The sequence below is a fragment of the Primulina eburnea genome, chromosome 11 (genome assembly GCF_022965805.1).
Source record: "Primulina eburnea isolate SZY01 chromosome 11, ASM2296580v1, whole genome shotgun sequence".
NCBI lineage: Eukaryota > Viridiplantae > Streptophyta > Magnoliopsida > Lamiales > Gesneriaceae > Primulina > Primulina eburnea.
Genome location: NC_133111.1, coordinates 6,991,107 through 7,016,631, shown reverse-complemented (window position 1 = coordinate 7,016,631; position 25,525 = coordinate 6,991,107). Strand labels below are relative to the sequence as shown.

Here is a 25,525-nt window from a genome sequence, read left to right as displayed (position 1 = left end):
TGAATAGCAAATGTTTCAGTTGATATCAGAGCAAAGGTCCTGTAAAGGGTTGTGCCACCATCAGCACCGGAAAGATCATTCGTCAAGTCTCAACTTGTAAGTTTTCTTGCCTTATATGATTTTACGATGTTACCTGCATAATTATTTGAATTATATGTTTACGTCACATGTTTAATAGCTCTATGAGGATATATGATTTATATGCTGTGGATTTTTTTTATACGTGATACGATATGAAATAAGAAATTATTTGATTTTAATGTATGTTGACTTTGTGATGGAATTGGACTATGTTGATTTTTGGGTTGTAGTATTTACGTTCTACTTTTTGGGCCATAAGTTAATCGTGGATATTATGAATGTTTTTGGGACACGTAAATTTTTCTAAGAAAATACTGATGACTGGTGGTTACTAGTGAATTAATTTTTGGGAATTTCACTTAAGGGGTGATTATTCGAGTATTGCAACGATTTTGGAAGTAAGAAAATATTTAAATTGGGATTTGAAGTTTGATGAAAGGTAAGATTGGTTATAGGAATTGATTTTGGGTTAATAAGATTAAAATTTTTGAAATTATGTTGTGGGAAACATGTAGAAGAAAATTAAGAATGTCAAAAACTTATGGGTTAATAGTAGGATTTTCGAAATTAAGGAACAATTGAATAATTTTTGAGAAAATTAAGAATTAATTTTGTAATTTTTAAGGAATTTGGGAACTAGTTTAGCAATAAGCGATAATTGAACGATGTAAATGCTAAGAATTTTTGATGATTTGGGCACGAAAGCGTATATAGAACCTTGGGATATCTTATGTTATAACGTTATAAGGGATGTTAATTAAGGGAATTATAGGATGAATCAATATTAAACATTGAGAATCTAAGCGTCAGTAGGTGAGTTTGAGATTTTAATGTTGAAGTTTGATAAGTTGATGAACATTTTGGTTATAAAATAAGGAAAAGTAATATACAATAATTATGGTCATCCATCTTTTAATATTGAGAATTGTAAGAAAATTTGAAATTCGAGGTTATAATAGTAACATCATTAAGTCATTATGGGTCTTTCCCCCTTTTTGACATCACCACGCATAAGAAATTGCATGATTTCAGTAAGTTGAGCTCTTGGGCATCCATCCGCTGATCAACGTGAGCCTGTAATCTAGACATTTGCCCTGAAAGCTCGGTGCACATGTTGATATGCGAAGAATTGTGCCGTTCTTGTCGGAGGGAAAGACTGCAATTCATTGCAAAAAAATTCCTTAGAGATGTAAGATTTCATAGACTGAAAAGCTTCTTTAAGATCAATTTGCTTCCCGTGGAGGGCAATAATCGATTTATCCATAAGCTCTAGGAGGTCCAAAACTAACTTTTAATCGTCTTCCTAAAAATATTATTCATCTGGTTAGAAGATGTCCGATGAAGAAGTCATTCTAGCCTTGATGGAATCTAGGCGGGAAGAGGATGCTTTCTCGTTTGACTTTGAAGGCTGTGGTTCATCGATTTCGAAAGCTAGTACATCAACCGCCTTGTTATAAGCAACAAAAAAAATATGAATTGCTTCGTTGGGACTTCTTCTGCCACAAGATCAATCGATGGATTCTGAGGAATAAAAGAGACTATATGCAAAGAAGCAATAGTTAGATTGTCATCCTTGTGTACAACAGGTAAAGATACTAAGGATTTTTTGGGAATGCCCTGAACGGGATCAACAACAAATTTAGACTTTGAAGGAGGAAAGGTTTCCATATGGGTTGTTCCCTGATCAAAGTCAGAAAGAGATTGCACCACTTCTTCGGCAGAGATGAGAGGCACTACAGACAGACCGATGTGTGCCGAGAGAGTAGGTACAACTTATTTAGACTCTTGAATGGGTGTAACTTTGACATGAATCTCATGCTGAGAGTCCAGGGAGCCGAATGCATTTTGTTCGGTGACTGTCTTATTGACTAAAGCCTCCATGGACATAATGATTTTGGCAGTTGGCAGGATTTTGTCCTCACCATTGGTCACAATATTTTCAACCGGAACCTCTGGAATAGAAGAAGTAGTAAGCACGGCAGGAGATGAAGTTGGTGGTACCTAAATGGTAGAGAGATCAGCATATGTTTAGAGGCTAGCAGTTCATCAAGATGCAAATCACTGTCAAACTTGCCCTTATCACCACTTGCAGCCAATTGAAGTTCCTGCCGCTTAAGAGTGATAACCGGTGAGAGTTGTAGGGGGTCCATTTCAAGTTGAGCTATGACAGATGAGTCATCCTTTTCGGTTGGACAAGTAGGAACAAAATTGTTCCTCTTCAGTTGAATTAGAGCTAAAAGAGCACTTTCCTTCAGCTGTAACTCCAGGAAGTCTCTTCGTAGCAAAGCGGTTGGAATATCAGAGGCTTATGTCCACTCTAATATTGAACGATCAAGTTTTGCAACCGCTGTGATTTTTTCGGTTTGAACAAGAGATTCGAATGTTGTGAATGTTAGAAATTCAACCCACTTATTAAACATCTCCATTTTCTTTTGGACAATCTCATTGATCTTTTAGCTTGTGAGCACAATGGAAGTGTCCACGGTTTTTGGTTTGGGGGGGTCTTCGACCAAAACTTTCTTCCCCTTTTCTGTAGGATGAAGGAAAGGAACACTCGAGAAGGAGGATGTGATTTCCGGTTCGGCGACTTGAATCCCATTCAAACTCCTTACTTTAACTGCAAGAATTGGAGGAGGAATCAACAATGCAAAGAGATGCTTGATTATCTTGATTTTCGGAGCTTTGGGCTTTTCTGACCGTTTCTTTTTAAAGACTTGGGAGATCAGCACGTCATCCGAGATTCTTAATCAGAGCTGGATTTCAAAACCAGCTTACACTTGGTGACCTTGGGAGGCACAAATGTCTTCTTTTACTTAAGAAATTCAATCTCAGTCTCTGTTTTGACAGAGATAATCTCCTCATCGGTTGGAAGAGTTTTCCATTCAATATTTTTTTTGCGGCTTGTCATTTTAATCACCGAGCTGTGAGATATCATCAAAACACTGTAATTCGCCAAATTTTCCCTTTGGTTGATTTCTTGTTCCAGCTTCTAACTTGAGATAGCAACTTCACACTTTTTGTGTTTATTTCATTAAAATCAAGATTTTTTGTGTTTCTCAACCAAAAAATCTTCCCTTTTTAATGATCACGAAACTTGGATAAACAATTATTTCGTCTTATGATCTGATTTTAATGAATAAATGGTTTTTCCTCGAGCATGACCAGGCTGAAAATTGTACACCAATGCAATCCTATACGAGTCTAGTTTGCAATGCAAAAAACGGTTTGTCATTTCGACACTCGAGCAAAATGTTAAGTCAATTTTCCCGCAGTTGCTGCAAGATACTCGAAAATTCAACTCGGCATATACATGTTAGAAAAATATGAAATTTCGATTTTAAAGAACAAAATCAGTTTAAAATTATCTTTCAAGAACAATCCGCTATAATATCAATTGATAGGATCGTTTGAGAGACAAGCATTGAGTTAGAATAGTTCTATTCTTGAAATATTGAACACCGAGAAATTAAATCAAATTTGGCTTTCAAACCAAGCAGAAGACGCTCAATATAAGTACTCACAAAACCCGATTAAACATTTTGAAAAGCATTTAAAAGATATGTAAGTTAAATGTATAAAAAAAATTAGTTTAGATATTTTATCAAATACTTGATATGCAATATTTTGGGTATTTGAAGAACACATAAAATGCTTCAAGAATTTATTTTAAAAACATTAGCAATAATTAAATGCAAATAAATAGACACAAATTTATTTATGTATGCTCGGAGATTAACAACTCCTACGTTACCCCTTCTTCCACTTAGGAAGGATTCACGAGAAGACATTGATTTATACAACTCATTGTACAAACGCATTTCAACTTAGGACTTATATATTGCCTAATTGAAACTCCTAGCACATTCATTTAACAGCAACCTTACAATTCGCATAATGTATATATTATGTCAAGACTACAAACACAATCTTTAATGTCTTTTGTGAAGACTCATTCATCTAAACTTTGAAACTCAACTCTCATGTATATGTGTTAGTGATTGTGTGTGAGAAATTTTACTGTGTATGTATATATCAAATTTATCCTCACACTTGGGTTTGTTTTTATTCTAACTAATTTCTTAATATAGGATGCTTATGCAGTGAATCAACTTCCAAATCTTGTATTTATTTTTCAATATGTTATATAGCCTCCAATAGTGATATATACGATAGGCACAAGAATATAATCGTTTGTAAAGATTGTGTATGGATTCCAATATTGCAACAGTCAAATTTGCGTTTCTGGCCATTTTTTGAAAGTGAGTTTTTGGTGCAATAATTGTCCCTGCTTGGTAGAGCGATCGAATTTTGGTTCTTGAGCTGCTGTGCGGTTTAAAATATTTGAGTTGCACCATTACTACTAGCTATAGCTTTTGGTAAAGCGGCAAGCGCTCGGTCCTACAATTGGTATCAGAGCCAAGGTCACGGGTTCAATTCCCATTGATTGCAAGGAGTGCAATTATTGGGAGGGAGATTGTTGGGTGCAATAATTGTCCATGCTTGATAGACCGATCGAATCGTGGTGCTTAGTTTAAAAGATTTGAGTTGCACCATTACTGCTAGCTATAGCTTTTGGTAAAGCGGCAAGCGCTCGGTCTTACACTGAGCTGTTATCATATCGATCTGATCAAACTGTGATGATCTGATAGTATGATTTGTTCTGTTATGAGCTTGAGTTGTTGGCTTGATCTGAGATGTTCCAAGTGGCCAAGCTAGTACAAGTTGAGCTGTTGGCTTTGCTTTGTTATAGCTCTTGCTTTGTCGATTGCAAAGCAAAGTGATGAACATGAAAGTTGTTTCCCTTTCTTTTAGCTTTCCGTGGAATCAAGAATCACTCAATTCCAAGTTCGCATGAGAAAGATATGGTAGACATATCAGGTTGTTAGAAATCTAGAACTTGTTCTCCATTCTGTGCAGAACCAACAACGCCATCGTGATTTATCATCTTCTTTTGATCTGATTCATATTTTAACTTATGAAGATGATTGTATATCGTTCTCTTAGCTTTATAATGCATAATGAATCGTTCAGTTTGAATAAATGAGCTTATTGATATGGTCAAAATATCAAAACTGCTCCATTCAATATGAATGTTGTTTTCATTTACATCAGCTCGACCTGCGACTAATATTTCGCCTAGATAACTTTCACACCAATTGAGCTGTTGTGAAATATGAATTCTCTAAAATTGAATTTTCTATTCTGTCATTTTGGCGGCTTGTCATTTTCATCATTGAACTGTGAGATATCATCAAAATACCGCAATTCGTCAGATTTTTAGTTTGATTGATTTCGTGTTTCAGCTTCCAACTTGAGATATAACTAATTCACATTTAATAAATATGTTAGAAACACAATAAAAAATTTTGTTATCATCAAAATCAAGATTTTTATTTTTCTCAACCCAACAATATGATAATTAATCAATTCGACTCTAATCAAGCTAAATAACGCAAACATTATATCTATATTGTATCATTAAAGTTCAAGAGATATAATTGTTGGATCTCGGTTTTCTACGCGCCCAAAAGCAGCGGAAGTTTAAAAATTTTATTTATTTTGAAAACAAAATAATTTTCTTTGGGAGCTCGTATGATTTTAACAAAACATTCATAGAGCGTCAGAAATTATACCTTTGTGAATGAATCACTGGACACCAACCGATCCGGTATAACAGATCTGGCTCTTGATGAATCCCTACGAACTTTCTTCAAAGACTCCTTTCTTCTAATCAGGTCCACGACTGTATGATTTGTTCCTCTTCCAATTTGCACTAGAAAATTGAAAGAGATTTTGCGTTGAGATAGAACACGAAAAATTCGACTCAATCTCCTAAGCCAAATTTTTCTTGTTTTGTGAAGAGATTTTCGAGAGGTCCATGGGAAGAGCCGAGAGTCTTTTTCAAATCTTGGGAATTCCAAGTCTCGAAAATCATATCCCATTATAATAAAGAAATCCCATTATTTCTTTTTTTTAATCATCATTTACTTAATTAATTAAATTAATTAAGTAAACTAAATATTTGGAGGATTATGGTTGTGATTCTCAAAATCTCACAATCCAAATTTGTGGAGGCTCTCATTTTAGGTCAAAGAAAACTCAATAACCTAATTACCATAATTAACATTAATGGGCTTGATTAATTAATTGGGCTAGTCCAACTAATTTAATTAATTAATCAAAATCCATTAAGAACTTTAATTATTTAGTATGTTGGACTTGTACTCCTACAAGCCCATTAAACATACTTTCCACTATATTTAATTTAATATTTAATAAACTCAACATTTGAGCTTTAATAAATTAAATCAATTATAAATTCAACATTTGAATTTAATATTTAAATTATAAATTCAACTCCTTGAATTTATCACCTCCAAAATTTAATATTTAATAAACCCAACTTTTGAGTTTAATAAATTAAATTATCAATTTTATAAATTCAACTCCTTGAATTTATTCTCTCAAAATTTCATAATTCAACTTCTTGAATTTACTATATCAATAAATTCAACTCCTTGAATTTATTTTCTCAAAATGTAATTATCATAAATTCAACTCCTTGAATTTACTATATTATAATATAAATTCAACTCCTTGAATTTATTCTCTCAACGGGAACAAACAATCCAGTACTTGTGTGACCCTCAATGGTTCAGGGATACAGCTAGCCGTGGGTTCACAACTCTTTGTGATTCAGGACATAATCCTTTATTCGGGCTTACCCTAGTTAGCCCCATTCTTTTCATCAACACCTTGATCAAGAATGTCAGAACTCATTTCTGATTGCACCCATCGGATCATGGTAAGAGCGTCTAGTAGCATCGCCCCATGATCCCCTAGGTATCACTGATAGTGCCTGCAAGAACCAGTCGATTATGATTAGCGTACAGTACGGTCCTTTCATCTCATATATCCCGATCGAATCTGCAACCATTGGTTCATCGAGGGTTGCATAATAATTCGATAACTATGTGATAACTATAATAGTGGCATCGCGTGTACTATTTGAGAACTCCTTCTCTAACGTACATCTCGTACTCTGGCCAGAGATTCCATCCACTATTATTTCATTAGATCACATAGGATATCCACACCCGTAGGTGAGCGGTGAATCCCCGACTACAATGCACTGGCTCCTATATGTGTCGCAATTGTACCCAACCTCGCCACCTGATGACTCTCCTGGAGCCGGTAAACGAGTCAAAGCACAGCCCTAGCATATAGAGCCTCAGTGTTGTCCCGGGTCGTAAGGACTAATGTTGTACAATCATAACCACGGACTTATCCTCTCGATGAATGATAACCACTTGAAAAGTCCGAGGGAGGGTTGTTCGGTATAATCATCATATGACTACCCATCTGTATGTTTGGACATCTCTATGCCCTTACCAAGAAACGCAGTACACAACATCACAGATGCTAGTCTCGAGCTCAAGCGACCTTTATCCATGTTTTAGGCGGCTGAATCGACTAGGAACGAATTTAGAATATGCAGTGTTTACAAATGAGTTTCAACATCGAATTACGATTCATTTGTATTAAAGCATAATCAAGGACTTTATCTATGCTGCTTGCATGGGTATACAGATAAAGTATTACGAAACCATTAAAAGTTAAATTATATTAAAATAAAGACTGTCTATTTCACTTGAGTCAATAAATTCTCTAGCCAACCGTTGGCTTGCAGGGCATCTACTCTAACAATCTCCCACTTGCCCTAGAGCCAACTACCCTTAACTCCATTGCTTCGCGATGCTTTTTTCAAACAATGGTCCTGGCAAGGGCTTTGTAAGTGGATCAGCTACATTATCTGCAGAGGGGACTCTTTCAACTGATATGTCTCCTCTTCCCACTATCTCCCGTATGATGTGGAACTTCATCAGTACATGTTTGGATCGCTGATGAGACCTTGGTTCCTTTGCTTGCGCAATGGCACCGGTGTTGTCCCAGTACAACGGGACTGGATCAACTCCATTAGGAATAACGCCCAACTCTTGGACAAAATTCCTCATCCAAACTACCTTTTTTTGCTCCATCAGATGCAACAATGTATTCAGCTTCAGTGGTGGAATCCGCAACGGTGTCTTGCTTGGAACCTTTCCAAATGACAGCCGCACCATATAGCATGAATACAAAGCCAGAGGTCGATTTTGAATCATCTACGTCACATTGGAAGCTAGAATCAGTGTAGCCTTCCAATTTTAATTCTCCACCCCATAGACCATGAACAAGTTCTTAGTTCTTCTCAAGTACTTAAGAATATCTTTCACGGCCTTCCAATACATTGGACCAGGGTTTGCCTGATATCTGCTTGTAACACTCAGAGCGCAAGCAACATCAGGACGTGTCGATATCATACCATACATGATACTACCAATAGCTGACGCATATGAAATACGTGTCATCATCTCTATCTCTTCATCAGTTTTAGGACACATAGCTTTAGATAGAGTAACACCATGACACATTGGTAAGTATCCTCTCTTGGACTCTTCCATAGAGAATTGTTTCTAAATGGTATCGATATAAGTGACTTGGGTGAGTCCTAGCATCCTCTTTGATTTATCTCTATAGATTTGTATTCCCAATACGTAGGATGCTTCACCCATGTCTTTCATGGAGAATTTGCTGGCTAACCATACTTTAGTTGATTGCAGTAATCCTACATCATTCCCAATGAGCAGGATATCATCAACATAAAGTACTAGGAATGTCACTGCACTCCCACTAACTTTCTTGTACATTAATGGTTCCTCAGGATTCTTAGCAAAACCAAACTCTTTGTTAGTGCTATCAAATATGAGGTTCCAACTCCTTGACGCCTGCTTGAGACCATATATTGATCTCTGAAGTTTGCATACCTTATGCTCTGTAGTAGCCCGAATTCCAAATTGGGTAATTAACGGAGTAATGGTGATTAAGAAGGTTTAATGTGTAATTTTGACCGAGTCATGATCGGACGGACCGAAGATGGTTCGGAAGCACCGAAGAGTTCGTAAGGTCCGAAGTGAGTTCGGTGGATCCGATCATTAGGTGTCAAGAGTTGATCGACACGTGGGAGTTCGGACGTTCCGAAGTGTAGGTTCGGTGGATCCGATCATGAGGTGTCAAGAGCAGCTGGACACGTGCATGTTCGGACGGTCCGAAGTGTATGATCGGAGGATCCGATCATGAGCTGTCAAGAGCCAATGGACACGTAGCGTTCGGACGTTCCGAAGTGTTGTTCGGAGGATCCGAACATGGCCTATAAATAGTGCTCGGATTTCTCATTTTTGACTTGCCAATTTCTTGAGTTTTCTCTCATTTTGGAGAGTTTGGAAGGTTTCTAGGGTTAGTTGTTGGTCGAGCGATAGCCAAGAGCTGCCAGGAGTAGTAGCGTAGCGGCGCCTGAGTTACGAGGCAATCGACATCAAAGGGCTGTCGACGGACGAAGGTAAACCCTAAACCTTTGGTAGTACTAGGGAGTACTGGTTTTGCTAGTCTAGCATGGTAGTATTGATTGAGTATGCTTTTGATGCGTAGGCTTGTTCTAGACCTGATTAGCGGTGTTGCGTAAGGCTAGGCTTGCTGTGATAGAGGTACGAAAGTACTATCCGAGATATCCTGGTTGAGTATACATTCATATATGTGTTGCATGAGTATTTGCTGCATTATTATATGTCATATGATGCATGTTATTATGTCACGTTTATTACTGCACGTTGCATTTCATGTTGAGCCGTATCTTCTTCGAGATAGCCTTTACTGTTGAGCTGTATCTCTTTCGAGATAAGCTATATCTTGGGGCCGCTCAGCCCTGTCTTGTGGACGCATGGACACCGAGAGTACACAGTGGCCGACGGGTCGGGAGGGCTTCGGTGGTCCGGGACATTTTAGGTCCACGTCTGTCTTGTAGTGGATGCAGTGACCCAGAGGTTGGACCGCGCGGCACTATCCACTTGGCGCCTCTAGACTGAGCATTGTTGAGATCCTTTTGTGACTCCTGTTTCTTGACTACCCCGGTATCATGATCATAGCATGTGCATTTCATATAGGTCTGTATACTCATACTTTTGTACTGGGCGTTCTTATCGCTCACGTCCTCGGTTTTGTTTATTCTTGGACACCCCATTCCCACGGGGCAGGCCTCAGGTTGGACAGCTCAGGAGGAGCAGGAGGAGGACGTTGAGTAGCTGGTTGGTTTAGTTTATCGGTATTGTTTTGATTCGATATGGTTGTATTGGGTATTTCATTTTGAGTTAGTCTAGACTTCGATTTCGATTGGGTTGTATAACTATTGTTGTTGACTATTTCCGCTGTTATCTCTGATTATTGTTAATTAGGTTAATTGCATGCTTAGTTCTTGCCTAGTAGGTGATTCTGGAACGGGTCACTACATTTATGGTATCAGAGCATGCGTACGATTTTGGGATATAGATTTCTGTTTTGGGATTTCCGTTGACCAATTTACTAGTTTCCCCATTCTATGTTGTAGCAATGGCTGACCACTTTGGTGACGGGAGTAGTCAGGGGAGTGTAGGTCGTTGGGGTAATCAGGACGATCGTAGGCGTTACCGTGAACATCGTCATCGTCGGGATGGTCCTAGGCGTTTCGATATGCATCGTTTCATTCAGATGGGGCCTAAGCCTCTAGTTGGTGGAGAGACTCCCGATGATGCGGAGGATTGGTTAGAGCGCATGGAGAGTTGTTTCCGCGCATTCCAGTGCACCGATGAGCAGAAGATGGAGACCCTTAGCTTTCTTCTCGAGGGCCGTGCGCGCAAGTGGTGGCGATCGACTTCTGCGCCGATAGTCCAGTCCCAGGGTAGAGCGACTTGGGTCGATTTCCGTGCAGCGTTCATGCAGCTGTACTTTCCTCCAGCCCTTCGCCAGGCCAAGACGATTGAGCTCCTGAACCTTAAGCAGGGGAGTATGTCTGTTGATGAGTATCAGCAGAAATTCTTCGAGTTGTTACCCTTTGCGCCTCATATCAGTGGCAGTTCTGAAGCCAAGTACGATCATTTCCTTCAGGGCCTTAACCAGGAGATCTTTGATCGAGTCACTGTCTGTGATAATCCTACTTCGTACGATGGGTTGGTGAACCGGTGTCGTCAAGCAGAGATCAGTCTCCAGCGTGGTAGGGCTATTCTTTCTTCTAGACCTCCGAGTGTGTTGAGCCCTCGACCTCAGTCTTTCAAGAAATCTGGTTCTTCTTCTTCTGGATCTGGATCAAGGTCTAGCGGTGTTGTTCGCTTTGGTGAGAAGAAGGATTCTTGTGCGCATTGTGGGAAGAACCATCCATCGGAGCAATGCCGAGTAGCCGCAGGAGCTTGTTATCTGTGCGGAGAGATGGGGCATATTAAGAAGAATTGTCCTCAGTTGCGAGGTGGAGCAGGATCCGGTTCTGGATCCCAGACGACTGTTCAGCAGAGGAGACAGGGTCAGGCAGTGGGTAGTTCGAATCTTCGACCTCGTGCCCAAGGTCAGGTTTTTGCGCTGAACCAGGATCAGCCTGGGATGTAATTGTTATACAGTTGTAATGAAGAATATTTGCAGTGTATTACAATGGTGTTTTATTCTCTTGCCTAGATTTCGAGGACGAAATCTTTTTAAGGGGGGGAGAATGTAGTAGCCCGAATTCCAAATTGGGTAATTAACGGAGTAATGGTGATTAAGAAGGTTTAATGTGTAATTTTGACCGAGTCATGATCGGACGGACCGAAGATGGTTCGGAAGCACCGAAGAGTTCGTAAGGTCCGAAGTGAGTTCGGTGGATCCGATCATTAGGTGTCAAGAGTTGATCGACACGTGGGAGTTCGGACGTTCCGAAGTGTAGGTTCGGTGGATCCGATCATGAGGTGTCAAGAGCAGCTGGACACGTGCATGTTCGGACGGTCCGAAGTGTATGATCGGAGGATCCGATCATGAGCTGTCAAGAGCCAATGGACACGTAGCGTTCGGACGTTCCGAAGTGTTGTTCGGAGGATCCGAACATGGCCTATAAATAGTGCTCGGATTTCTCATTTTTGACTTGCCAATTTCTTGAGTTTTCTCTCATTTTGGAGAGTTTGGAAGGTTTCTAGGGTTAGTTGTTGGTCGAGCGATAGCCAAGAGCTGCCAGGAGTAGTAGCGTAGCGGCGCCTGAGTTACGAGGCAATCGACATCAAAGGGCTGTCGACGGACGAAGGTAAACCCTAAACCTTTGGTAGTACTAGGGAGTACTGGTTTTGCTAGTCTAGCATGGTAGTATTGATTGAGTATGCTTTTGATGCGTAGGCTTGTTCTAGACCTGATTAGCGGTGTTGCGTAAGGCTAGGCTTGCTGTGATAGAGGTACGAAAGTACTATCCGAGATATCCTGGTTGAGTATACATTCATATATGTGTTGCATGAGTATTTGCTGCATTATTATATGTCATATGATGCATGTTATTATGTCACGTTTATTACTGCACGTTGCATTTCATGTTGAGCCGTATCTTCTTCGAGATAGCCTTTACTGTTGAGCTGTATCTCTTTCGAGATAAGCTATATCTTGGGGCCGCTCAGCCCTGTCTTGTGGACGCATGGACACCGAGAGTACACAGTGGCCGACGGGTCGGGAGGGCTTCGGTGGTCCGGGACATTTTAGGTCCACGTCTGTCTTGTAGTGGATGCAGTGACCCAGAGGTTGGACCGCGCGGCACTATCCACTTGGCGCCTCTAGACTGAGCATTGTTGAGATCCTTTTGTGACTCCTGTTTCTTGACTACCCCGGTATCATGATCATAGCATGTGCATTTCATATAGGTCTGTATACTCATACTTTTGTACTGGGCGTTCTTATCGCTCACGTCCTCGGTTTTGTTTATTCTTGGACACCCCATTCCCACGGGGCAGGCCTCAGGTTGGACAGCTCAGGAGGAGCAGGAGGAGGACGTTGAGTAGCTGGTTGGTTTAGTTTATCGGTATTGTTTTGATTCGATATGGTTGTATTGGGTATTTCATTTTGAGTTAGTCTAGACTTCGATTTCGATTGGGTTGTATAACTATTGTTGTTGACTATTTCCGCTGTTATCTCTGATTATTGTTAATTAGGTTAATTGCATGCTTAGTTCTTGCCTAGTAGGTGATTCTGGAACGGGTCACTACATTTATGGTATCAGAGCATGCGTACGATTTTGGGATATAGATTTCTGTTTTGGGATTTCCGTTGACCAATTTACTAGTTTCCCCATTCTATGTTGTAGCAATGGCTGACCACTTTGGTGACGGGAGTAGTCAGGGGAGTGTAGGTCGTTGGGGTAATCAGGACGATCGTAGGCGTTACCGTGAACATCGTCATCGTCGGGATGGTCCTAGGCGTTTCGATATGCATCGTTTCATTCAGATGGGGCCTAAGCCTCTAGTTGGTGGAGAGACTCCCGATGATGCGGAGGATTGGTTAGAGCGCATGGAGAGTTGTTTCCGCGCATTCCAGTGCACCGATGAGCAGAAGATGGAGACCCTTAGCTTTCTTCTCGAGACTTGGTTTGAATACATAGAGTTCATCTCTGACTGCATGGCTTCAAGCCATTTGGTTGAATCAGTATCAGATATTGCTTCCTTAAAGTTCATTGGATCACATCCAACACAAGACTCATCATGGTCTTGTTCATGAAGAAGTGTATATCTAGCAGGTGGTCTAATAACCCTATCACACCTTCTAGGAGCTTGTACTTCAACTACTGGTTGTTGGAGATTAGGTTCAACTACTATAGTTGAGGGAGTATCTTGAATTTCTTCAAGTTCTATCATCTTGCCTTTTCTATCTAATAGAAATTCCCTTTCCATAAAGGTGGCATTTCTTGAAACAAACACTTTTGCTTCATTGGGATGATAGCAATAGTATCCAATAGAATTCTTTGGATATCCTACAAAGTAGTACAAAGTGGATCTACTATCCAATTTGTCTCCCACTGTCTGCTTCACGTAAGCAGGACATCCTCATATTCTCATGTAAGAATATTTGGGAGTTTTTCCCATCCATATCTCATATGGTGTTTTATCCACTGCTTTAGTATAGACATTATTCAACAACATTGCCGCAGTTTCAAGCGCAAAGCCCCAAAACGATGTAGGCAATTTAGTGAATCTCATCATTGATCGAACCATGTCCAACAAGGTTCGCTTACAATGTTCAGAAACACCGTTCAATTGTGGTGTTGCTGGTGGAGTCCACTGTGAGAATCACATTCTCTTTTAGATAACCCAAAAATTCAGCACTCAAGTATTCTCCACTTCGATCAGATCGAAATGCCTTAATACCTTTTTCTAGCTGGTTTTCTACTTCAGATCTGAATTCTTTGAACCTTTCAAATGCTTCAGATTTGTGTTTCATAAACATATCCATACCTCGAATTGTCATCAGTAAGGATAATGAAGTAGAATTGCCCATATTTGGTGCTAACACTTAGCGGGCCACAAATGTCTGTGTGGATCAAATCCAATAGACCATGCGCACGTTCCACGTTTCCATCGAATGGATTCTTAGTCATTTTTCCTTTTAGACAGGACTTACAAGCAGGTAGAGAATTTATGTCTGACGAGTCAAACATGTCTTCTCTCACTAGTTTGTGCATCCTTCATTGGGAAATATGACCTAGTCTAGCGTGCCATATTTGTGTGGGATTTGGATCATCTAACATTCTTTAGCTGTTGAAATCATGTTTACTTGGACATTCACTTATCATTTCCAGAACATTTCTGGCGCATACAATTTCTTATGTCCAGACTTCTTGCAGTGTAATAAATATGTTCCGACTTATCGAGCTTTGTAGGCCCTTTAAGTGTCCTTCAGAGTTTGCCTCTTATTGGGATTGTTTTTCTTGTGAGGGGCAGAACATTTCTTTCCCTTACCTTATGGGCTATTTTTCATCTGACGAGAGGTCCATTAGAAAAACAACAATTCCCTGTTTTATGGTGATCTAATAAGTTATAAGCGTATTGACTAGCTCTTCAAGGCTATCATCTATCTTATTCAATTCACCATAACCCCGTCAAATGAGGAAGAGAAAGACAACAAATTGATGTTATCTAGTAACTCGTTAGGAATCACATATTCCAGGCCCACCACCTTCTCAATAAGCCCAGTCATACGTACACTACGCTCATGGGCCAAAGCCCCATCTTGCATACGTGTAGTCATGAGCTCCTTGAAAGTGGTGTGCATCATCGTACGAGTTTCATGCACCATGCAACTCTTGCATATGCATTCGAATGTCAGCAGCATTCAACATTTCCTCAAACTGTCCCTACAGTTCATTTGATATAGAAGCGAGCACATCACACTTTAGCTTGCACACTATGGTCCTACCATCTTGCATGCTTTGTCAGTTCAACAAGACTGACATTAGTGTGTGTGTCATTTTCTCTGAATTCAGAACAATTTCCCAACCAGTCTTGAAAATTAGATTCGGTTAGCTAGTTAATAACAGAAATGTATTACGTGACGAAATCGAAAATATACTGATACGGAAACAGAATAATGGTTGCTGATTATTTTAAAATAATTTTAAGATATAAAATATGGATTTTATTTTATAAATCTCCCTCCCACTATTTTGACATTTCCACCACCCTCTGATGAAAAAGGGAAATCGTATTTCCTTAGTGGGCACGTAGAGTCCAATTAGCCAATTATAATCCCGAATAATATCAGCCAATTATAATTTCCAAAAGGTAGAGTTCAATTGCATCCCTATGCAACCTCCGCGTGTTTTGCCTCACGTTTAATAAGGGCCCAATAATATGACGCCGTTTATTTTCACGTGTCAAACCAACCCATCAATATTGAATTGTAGTAGACGGTCGCCATGAGTTCCCCCAATAATATGAGCCGAAGTCATGGGAGTTCCACTCAATTCACATCATATGTCCGTTGGAAGTCACAGCTTTCCGGCGTACAGGCCTCCCCAATAATATGAGCCAGACACTGTCCGCGGGTAGCGATCAACATGCAACCACGGTTGATGGAAGGCAAGGAAAAATTAAACTCTTTTAATTTTTACTTCTTCGGTTTGATATAAATTTTGAATCTTATTCAAATTGAGGGATTTTAATTTTAAAATTGTCTCATCATTTTAATTTAAAAATCGTGTGCCACGAGTTGTATGTTTGCCGGATTCATGCAACTATATTATCTAATAATATACATACATGCATACTACTATATATCGCATATATCATAATATGACATTCAACAATAACTAAAGATGATCGATTGCCAACACTATTAGATCCATGTGAGCCATACATGGATCCAGGTCCAAACCTAGGTGAATGCAGGGATGCAAATGCAACTATTACATGAGCTTCCAATATTTTACATGTCTTCATCTCGTTCATCGGGCCCACCATCTTCCAGTCTTGATCTCCCACTATTTCTAATAATTACATTTAAATAGCCATGACACATAAGGGATACATCTCATGGGGTGGGAACGGGCCATAAACCAGGCCCACTTTAATAAAATCAAATATCAAAAACGAATAAAACAGTAAAATATCCTAACATACACCTAACACATTGGTCAAGGCTTTCGATCATCCTTCATGCATTTAATATCAAATATTAACATCAATTTAATTAAACAATTTAATTAATTGATAAATAATATATCTAATAATTTTATCACTAACCACCACAATTATTAAAAGATTTAATAAATTAAATAAACTCCTTTATTTAATTTCCAATTAAATCAATAATAATTGATTTCTTGTAAAAACTCATTTTTACCATAAATAATTAAAATCATATTCTAATTATTTATTTTACAAGAAAATTTTTAATTTTTCAAAAATCAATTTTCTAAAATAAAAATTGAACCAATTTTCAAAAATATCAATTTTGCCCAAAAATTTGAAAAATCAGAAAATCGCACCCCGGGCCCAAACAATTCAAGCCCATTATTCAGCGCGCTTCCCGAGACGCTCCCGGGCAGCGTTCGCCCACTGCCCGCCCGCTGCCCGAACGCTTCGGGCAGCGGCAGCGGCCCTGTGCGCGCAGAACGCGCACAGGCGCGCCGACGCCGCGCGCAGGCGTCGCACGCCTGCGCTAGCGCGGTGCGCGCAGGCGTCGCACGCCTGCGCTAGCGCTGTGCGCGCAGGCGTCCGGCGCCTGCGCTAGCACGGGCGCGCAGGCGTCCGGCGCCTGCGCGCGCGCGGTGCGCGCAGGCGTCCCACGCCTGCGCGCACGCTGCGCGCTGCCGTGCGCGGCCCGGCGCGCACGGACTGCCCGGAACAGTTCCGGGCAGATTTATTTTTTTTATTTTTTTTATTTTTTTTTTATTTCGAAAATCTGGAAAAAATAAATTTTCGTGGTGCTAAATTTTCTTGTGTGGTTAGAAATAAATTATTCAATATATCAAAACCATACGATTTAGAGAAAACCTGGCTCTGATACCACTGTTGGATCTCGGTTTTCTACGCGCCCAAAAGCAGCGGAAGTTTAAAAATTTTATTTATTTTGAAAACAAAATAATTTTCTTTGGGAGCTCGTATGATTTTAACAAAACATTCATAGGGCGTCAGAAATTATACCTTTGTGAATGAATCACTGGACACCAACCGATCCGGTATAACAGATCTGGCTCTTGATGAATCCCTACGAACTTTCTTCAAAGACTCCTTTCTTCTAATCAGGTCCACGACTGTATGATTTGTTCCTCTTCCAATTTGCACTAGAAAATTGAAAGAGATTTTGCGTTGAGATAGAACACGAAAAATTCGACTCAATCTCCTAAGCCAAATTTTTCTTGTTTTGTGAAGAGATTTTCGAGAGGTCCATGGGAAGAGCCGAGAGTCTTTTTCAAATCTTGGGAATTCCAAGTCTCGAAAATCATATCCCATTATAATAAAGAAATCCCATTATTTCTTTTTTTTAATCATCATTTACTTAATTAATTAAATTAATTAAGTAAACTAAATATTTGGAGGATTATGGTTGTGATTCTCAAAATCTCACAATCCAAATTTGTGGAGGCTCTCATTTTAGGTCAAAGAAAACTCAATAACCTAATTACCATAATTAACATTAATGGGCTTGATTAATTAATTGGGCTAGTCCAACTAATTTAATTAATTAATCAAAATCCATTAAGAACTTTAATTATTTAGTATGTTGGACTTGTACTCCTACAAGCCCATTAAACATACTTTCCACTATATTTAATTTAATATTTAATAAACTCAACATTTGAGCTTTAATAAATTAAATCAATTATAAATTCAACATTTGAATTTAATATTTAAATTATAAATTCAACTCCTTGAATTTATCACCTCCAAAATTTAATATTTAATAAACCCAACTTTTGAGTTTAATAAATTAAATTATCAATTTTATAAATTCAACTCCTTGAATTTATTCTCTCAAAATTTCATAATTCAACTTCTTGAATTTACTATATCAATAAATTCAACTCCTTGAATTTATTTTCTCAAAATGTAATTATCATAAATTCAACTCCTTGAATTTACTATATTATAATATAAATTCAACTCCTTGAATTTATTCTCTCAACGGGAACAAACAATCCAGTACTTGTGTGACCCTCAATGGTTCAGGGATACAGCTAGCCGTGGGTTCACAACTCTTTGTGATTCAGGACATAATCCTTTATTCGGGCTTACCCTAGTTAGCCCCATTCTTTTCATCAACACCTTGATCAAGAATGTCAGAACTCATTTCTGATTGCACCCATCGGATCATGGTAAGAGCGTCTAGTAGCATCGCCCCATGATCCCCTAGGTATCACTGATAGTGCCTGCAAGAACCAGTCGATTATGATTAGCGTACAGTACGGTCCTTTCATCTCATATATCCCGATCGAATCTGCAACCATTGGTTCATCGAGGGTTGCATAATAATTCGATAACTATGTGATAACTATAATAGTGGCATCGCGTGTACTATTTGAGAACTCCTTCTCTAACGTACATCTCGTACTCTGGCCAGAGATTCCATCCACTATTATTTCATTAGATCACATAGGATATCCACACCCGTAGGTGAGCGGTGAATCCCCGACTACAATGCACTGGCTCCTATATGTGTCGCAATTGTACCCAACCTCGCCACCTGATGACTCTCCTGGAGCCGGTAAACGAGTCAAAGCACAGCCCTAGCATATAGAGCCTCAGTGTTGTCCCGGGTCGTAAGGACTAATGTTGTACAATCATAACCACGGACTTATCCTCTCGATGAATGATAAGCACTTGAAAAATCCGAGGGAGGGTTGTTCGGTATAATCATCATATGACTACCCATCTGTATGTTTGGACATCTCTATGCCCTTACCAAGAAACGCAGTACACAACATCACAGATGCTAGTCTCGAGCTCAAGCGACCTTTATCCATGTTTTAGGCGGCTGAATCGACTAGGAACGAATTTAGAATATGCAGTGTTTACAAATGAGTTTCAACATCGAATTACGATTCATTTGTATTAAAGCATAATCAAGGACTTTATCTATGCTGCTTGCATGGGTATACAGATAAAGTATTACGAAACCATTAAAAGTTAAATTATATTAAAATAAAGACTGTCTATTTCACTTGAGTCAATAAATTCTCTAGCCAACCGTTGGCTTGCAGGGCATCTACTCTAACAATAATAACATCATTTTAATAAATCAAAAGTACCATCTTCTCAAATACAAAAAAAAAAAAAAATCATTTTATTTAATAAAAAGTTATAAAAATCTATTTTGATAAATGTGTGTAACTATCATATTTCAATAAATATTTTTTTTTATCTTTATCTAATTCTTTTTATTTTAAATTATTTAGTTTTAATTTAATATTTAACTTTTTAAAAAATAATAATTTAACACAAAATTTTAATATATATTCGTACATAGTATCATTTGAATGAGCCGCGTGATCACAGATTCAAACAAAATAACGTTAGCAGAAGCAACTAAAAAGTATACATCCTAGGAAACAGACAAATCCTACTAAATTTAACACAAATACACATCAGTTGTCTTCTACAACATTTAAAACACAATCATCAGCTTTCTACCATATAATTTATTTCTGAATACAAGAACACAAGGAACAATAGATCATAAAACGCCATGTAACCTTCACAAATCTCGAGGCGAAAACGGAAGATTTTGGAGGATGTATCAGAATTGTCGCCTTTTCTTGGAGCTCATACCGCATGGTTCTTGGTGGAGACAGGAAATCTGGAACCATGGTGAACTTACATCAGGCACGAAGGTAGCACAATTTGATGGATTCGGGTAACATTCAGACAAGTGAAGCTCGGATTCTGTATGCTGAGATGTGATCTGTGGCACGGCCCAGAATGTATCTGGCATCTGATCCAGACACTCGTTGGCCTCTTGTGATCCCTCAACAGCTCGGGAGCAAATGGAACCTCCAAATTTCACACTATTCGCCTGATAGGACAATTTAAAGGAAGCGAAAAATATGACTCAAAAATAAAGTTTAATTCAACTTCTGATACCAGGTAAACAGCAGAAATCACATCTGAAGAATCTGAAAGCCAATTTAAAACTCAAAAGGTTCGGTTTTTTTACTACAGATGTAAGTACATGACTCAAACAACGAAGAGATGATCACAGCTGCAACAAACGGTAGCAACTACATTTGTCTGAGAACTACAAATAAACAGATTTTCCTGCTCCTGCTCACTCTGTATAATAGAATGACAAATAATGGTGAGAAAACCATACCTTTGACAAGCCATTGTTCACGAAATTAGCATTCTGATTGAAACCAGAAATCCTGAGAAATTCATCCAACGGCCATTGCGTAACATTACCAGCAGCAGAACCACTGGCGAAAGAAAGGTTTGACAGCGTAAAGTCACTCCCAACGATACTTGATGATACCGGGGTAATCAGCTGAGGAACAGAAAGAGATTCCGGTCCCAAGATTTTCTCATCAGAACGAGTCTTACTCGTGGAAGATGATGGCCAGGATTCAGTTGGTTCGAGTCCTACTTTGACTCCAGTGAGTAAAAATCGCTGATGCAAAGATAATAAAGTATTCGTGCCGTGTATGGCAGCATCGCATTTTCGGCAAAGTAAAGCTCTATCCTGCAGGCAAAAGAAGTAACCTACAATTTCCTGCAATAAGCATCAAAACCTACTCATAAAAGCGTGAATAGAAAATAATATACATGCATGGTCGAATATAAAAAGCGAAGATCGTGCTCGATTCCTACAATGGCATAAACAAATGCCAAAACACGTAAATCCGCTTAATATTCACATACTTTCATGCCAATTCCTTGGGGAATTTAAGTTCAAAACTTGCAATTATCACACACCCTCTGATACGCTCACCTCCGATGAAGGAGATGACATGAAGGAATTGGGCAAAACTATTAGACCAATGAAAAGGAATGCCTTAAAAAAGTCATGAAAGGAGAATGATCGAAAGCTCCAAAGGTTGTAGATTTTCTCAAAGAAATGAAAGAAGTAGGAACAATACTATGAAAAGGAGGATGCGAAGATTGCTCTAGTAGAAACACATTTTGCAAAAGTTGAGCAAAATATGGAAAAATTTGGGAAATGAGGCTGAGGAAACTAGAAAGAAAGTGATGGAACAAGAAAATCTGACAATGGGAAAATATATTAACGATCCAAACATGAGTAACGTTCAACGTGAGGATCATATGAAGATGCGAGAAATTTTTTGTTACGATTCAGTTAACAATTTATTTAGTTCATAATCTGTTACATATAATTATTTGTTTTTTTTTTTAATAATTGCGTGTAAGTTTTTTAATTGTGTATTTTTTTTCTACTTATATGTAATTGTATTTTTTAAATTATGTTTCAATTATTCTTTTTTAAAAAAATACCAAATTACTAAATTGAATTAAAAAAAATATATTTTAACATCATTTCTGCAATATCATCTTATATCTGTAAAAACATATAATAAAATTATCAATGTTGACATCGACATCAACTCACCAAATTTTTCACACCATTAAACATGTCATCATGTACTATTTTTTGACAACAAAAACATTGTCAAAAGACAAGTCATAAAATCCATACCCCATGGCCTCAAAATCCAACCACGTACAAAAAAAAATATTTACAAACAAAAATAATATTTTTAACATAAAATTTAACAAATTAGAATATCCATCTCACAAGATTTTTTTCGTGACTCGAGATAACTTCTTACAAGAATTTTTGTGTATTAACAAATAGTAATTAGTTACTCTGAAAAGCTGGATATTAGAATCTCGTGATCTGGACTCCTTTTTAATTCTCATAAAAAGAACATTTTTTTTCTCATAAAAAAGAATAAAAAATTAATTAATATATATAAAAGGACGGTCCCCCCGAGAATCCCAAGATATTTATCATTCAGAATATATCATACAAAAAGGCCTGTGAATAACGAAGTGAAAATATCTTCAGATTTTTAAGTGCAAAAAAACCGTAACAGGTAAATTTTGCAGTGACCAATTAGTTTACCATTCATAAACTCATCCACTCCTCCAACACCATTACGTAAAGGTAAAGAAGAAAACCACACCAAAAACCCCAAAAAAATATTATTATTATTTTAGAAAAATGTACGAACCTGGCAGATATCACATTTTGGCATCTGGGAAGAAGAGCTGGAGAGGAGAACCCTCTGGTGCTTACTAGCGAGTAGATTATCGGCGTGTACCTTCTGGTCACACCCCCAACACAGTGCCGCCTCGTCGTCGCAGCAGAGAACCTTCGCCTCCGCCGCCTCACACACGCTACACTGAATCTTCATCCTACTCCTGGTATTACTGAAACTAAGCAGAACCCATCTCACAAATCGGAGAAAAGGATGTGGGCATACGAGTGGTCGATTGATATAGAGAAGAAAAAATGGGAGAAAGGGGTCGGGTTCGGTGGGTTTCCTTTAGAATTTGCCAGGTAGAGGGTTGTCGGAAGTATCTTTATATTCAGGGGCGGAGCCAAGATACAAAATTATCTGGACTAGCTCCGTCCTATATGGGATTTAATAAAATAAATAATTAAATAAAAAATTTAAAATAAAAAATATGTAAACACTGTCTTCATGAAAACATAGAACAAGAGTATTTAATATTTAATACCTTAAAAAACATGAATCTAAAACACTACTGAAATTGTGCTCTTTGATTCTTCTTAGAATAAAACTCATTAATTATTAAATCGTTATCAATTTTTTCAACCAAATCTCGTTCGATGTAGATTACTATAGAATCTCAAAAAAACTCTGCTTCTATTTTGTTACGAAGAGCTGTTTTAACAAGTTTCATTGCTGAAAATGCTCGTTCCATTGTTGATGTAGAAACGGGGAGAGTTAAAACAAGACGAATCAACCTGTAAATTAAATAAATATATCAGAATCGATAAATAATTAAACGACGTAGATAAAAATGTATAAATCACCTATCAATCAAATCGTAGGTTCCTGACTTATTTGTCTCAAATAATCTTCGACATAATTCAGAAATAGTTGATTCTTTCATGGCCAGCAACATTAAGTTTATAGTGATCCAATTGCATTCTCAAGTGAAGCAAATCTTGTGAATCGAAATCAAGATAATAGAATTTCTCATCAAGTCGATAGATATGATCAACATTAAAAAGCTTGAAATTTTCTTTAGGTTCCAAAGCACAACTAAGTTTAAGAAGTTCAACTGTCTCATCCTTGAATCTATTATTAAGCTCTTCAACTTGAAAATCAATTGCAGCTGTAAGTACATCAAATCGATAGTGGTGCTCAACTGTGATTGAATCATTATGTTGACAAGAACGACATGTACCAGATTTATAACGAGCTTCCATGTGAGGTATCTCAATGTCATACCTGACACAAACTTCTTTCACATGATTAAGTAGGAGATCAAATCCTTCTTCTCTCAAAGTACGAAGCAAAGTTTTAGTTGTTGAAACATAATCCATTCCACTTAAAATATCTAGAGATTTCTCTTGCAATGCTCGACAAAGCAGATTTGTTATCCCAATTATCTTATGCATCAAGTGTAATATGAATATGAAATCAAAAGCCTTCATCGCAATCAATGCACCACTAGCTTCACCACGAATGGAATTAGAAGCTCCATCATCCACCATATTTTCTAACACGATAATCACAGAGCTATACATATCAATCATGCTACAAAGTGAGTCGAAATTAGAACTCCAACGAGTCTTTCCAAGTCGTAATAAATTTCCAATTTGATTACATCCTCTACCTGTATCACGTTCACCAGTAGCTACCATATGCAGCAACTTCAATTCTTTGAGCAGAATGTAACTCACCATGCCGTTTAGGAGATGCATTGATGAGATTGCAAATAGAATTCAATTTTGAAAAGAATAACCAAATGGATACCTCTTTTTCAGCAGCTGCAGTTAATGCTAGTTGAAGTCGATGAGCAAAACAATGTACATAATATGCACACGAGCAATCTTTCAAGAAAAGAGCCTGCAATCCATTCCAAGAACCCCGCATATGAAAGCGGACCGGTTACGGTGGCCGGAAGCGCAACGGAAGTCAAAAATTTTTATTTTATGCAAAAATTTTCGGCCACCCTTTGTTTTGTATAACATTTACAAAATAACACCATACATAGGATGTTTAGAAGTTTAACTATCAACCTCTTGAGGTTGATGTTTGGCACCAACTTTGTTGTGAACAACAAAGCTCTTCAAAAGGGAAGACAAGTCTACAAGCTCCTCCTCCTTTTCCTTCAAAATAAGGCCCACCACTAACTAGGTAAACCCCTTCTTGTTTTGCACTAGAAAAACAAGAAGATTTTTCAATGAAAAGATTTTTGTTTCTCCAACAAATTGAAGAACACAATGAAGAAAAATATTGGAGAGAAAATGAGAGCAAGTTTCGGCCAAGAGGTAGGTAGGGAATGAGAGAGTGAAGTCTAGTCTTGGGTGTGGAAAAAGTTGGGAGAAAAAGTTGCATGCCATGCAATATTTTAATCAAAAGTAATCCACACCTCTTCACCTCCCAAGCATGCAAACCCTAGCATGTCATGTATATAATATGGTTTTTAACACATTAAAAACCATGGACTAAATTTTAATTATCTCAAACATATTTGAGATTAATTAAATACTACTTGAATTTATTCAAGTCTCACTAGTTAAATAATTATTTTAATTGAGCTCTACAAGACTCAATATTATTTAATTAATTCAACACTTGAATTATTTTTAATTATTTGGACTCTACTAGGTCCACTAGTATTTAATTAACTCAACACTTGAATTAATTTAATTTAGTCCACAATAATGTTTATGAAAATCACAATTTTCAACTACATTATTTACTTGGCCAAATTTTAATCTTAGGAACATTTCCATAAATTAAAATTTATATTTCTCTCTTAGAAGTCATACTTCTATTTTTCTTTACGCTTATAAGCACATTTTTAAGCCGTTCAACACATTGAACTAT

The 25,525-nt window shown here is 38.0% G+C and overlaps 2 protein-coding genes across 3 annotated transcripts; both read right to left on the bottom strand.

The window, feature by feature from the left end:
• Positions 1-20,028: 20,028 nt before the first annotated feature.
• Positions 20,029-23,019, bottom strand: LOC140805724 (B-box zinc finger protein 22-like). Of its 2 annotated transcripts, none has more exons than XM_073162003.1 (3): positions 22,667-23,019; positions 20,791-21,186; positions 20,029-20,493 (listed from the first exon to the last, which is right to left on the bottom strand). In XM_073162003.1, exons 1-3 carry the CDS (start codon positions 22,847-22,849, stop codon positions 20,218-20,220), a joined length of 855 nt encoding a protein of 284 aa, XP_073018104.1. In that variant the 5' UTR covers positions 22,850-23,019; the 3' UTR covers positions 20,029-20,217. The 2 variants fall into 2 exon arrangements, with proteins under 2 accessions (XP_073018104.1, XP_073018105.1); XM_073162004.1 differs by having other exon boundaries at positions 20,791-21,156.
• A 534-nt stretch (positions 23,020-23,553) lies between these two features.
• LOC140805338 (uncharacterized) lies at positions 23,554-24,375 on the bottom strand. The gene has a single exon (XM_073161616.1). The coding sequence runs from the start codon at positions 24,373-24,375 to the stop codon at positions 23,554-23,556; it is 822 nt and encodes a 273-aa protein (XP_073017717.1).
• Positions 24,376-25,525: the final 1,150 nt, after the last annotated feature.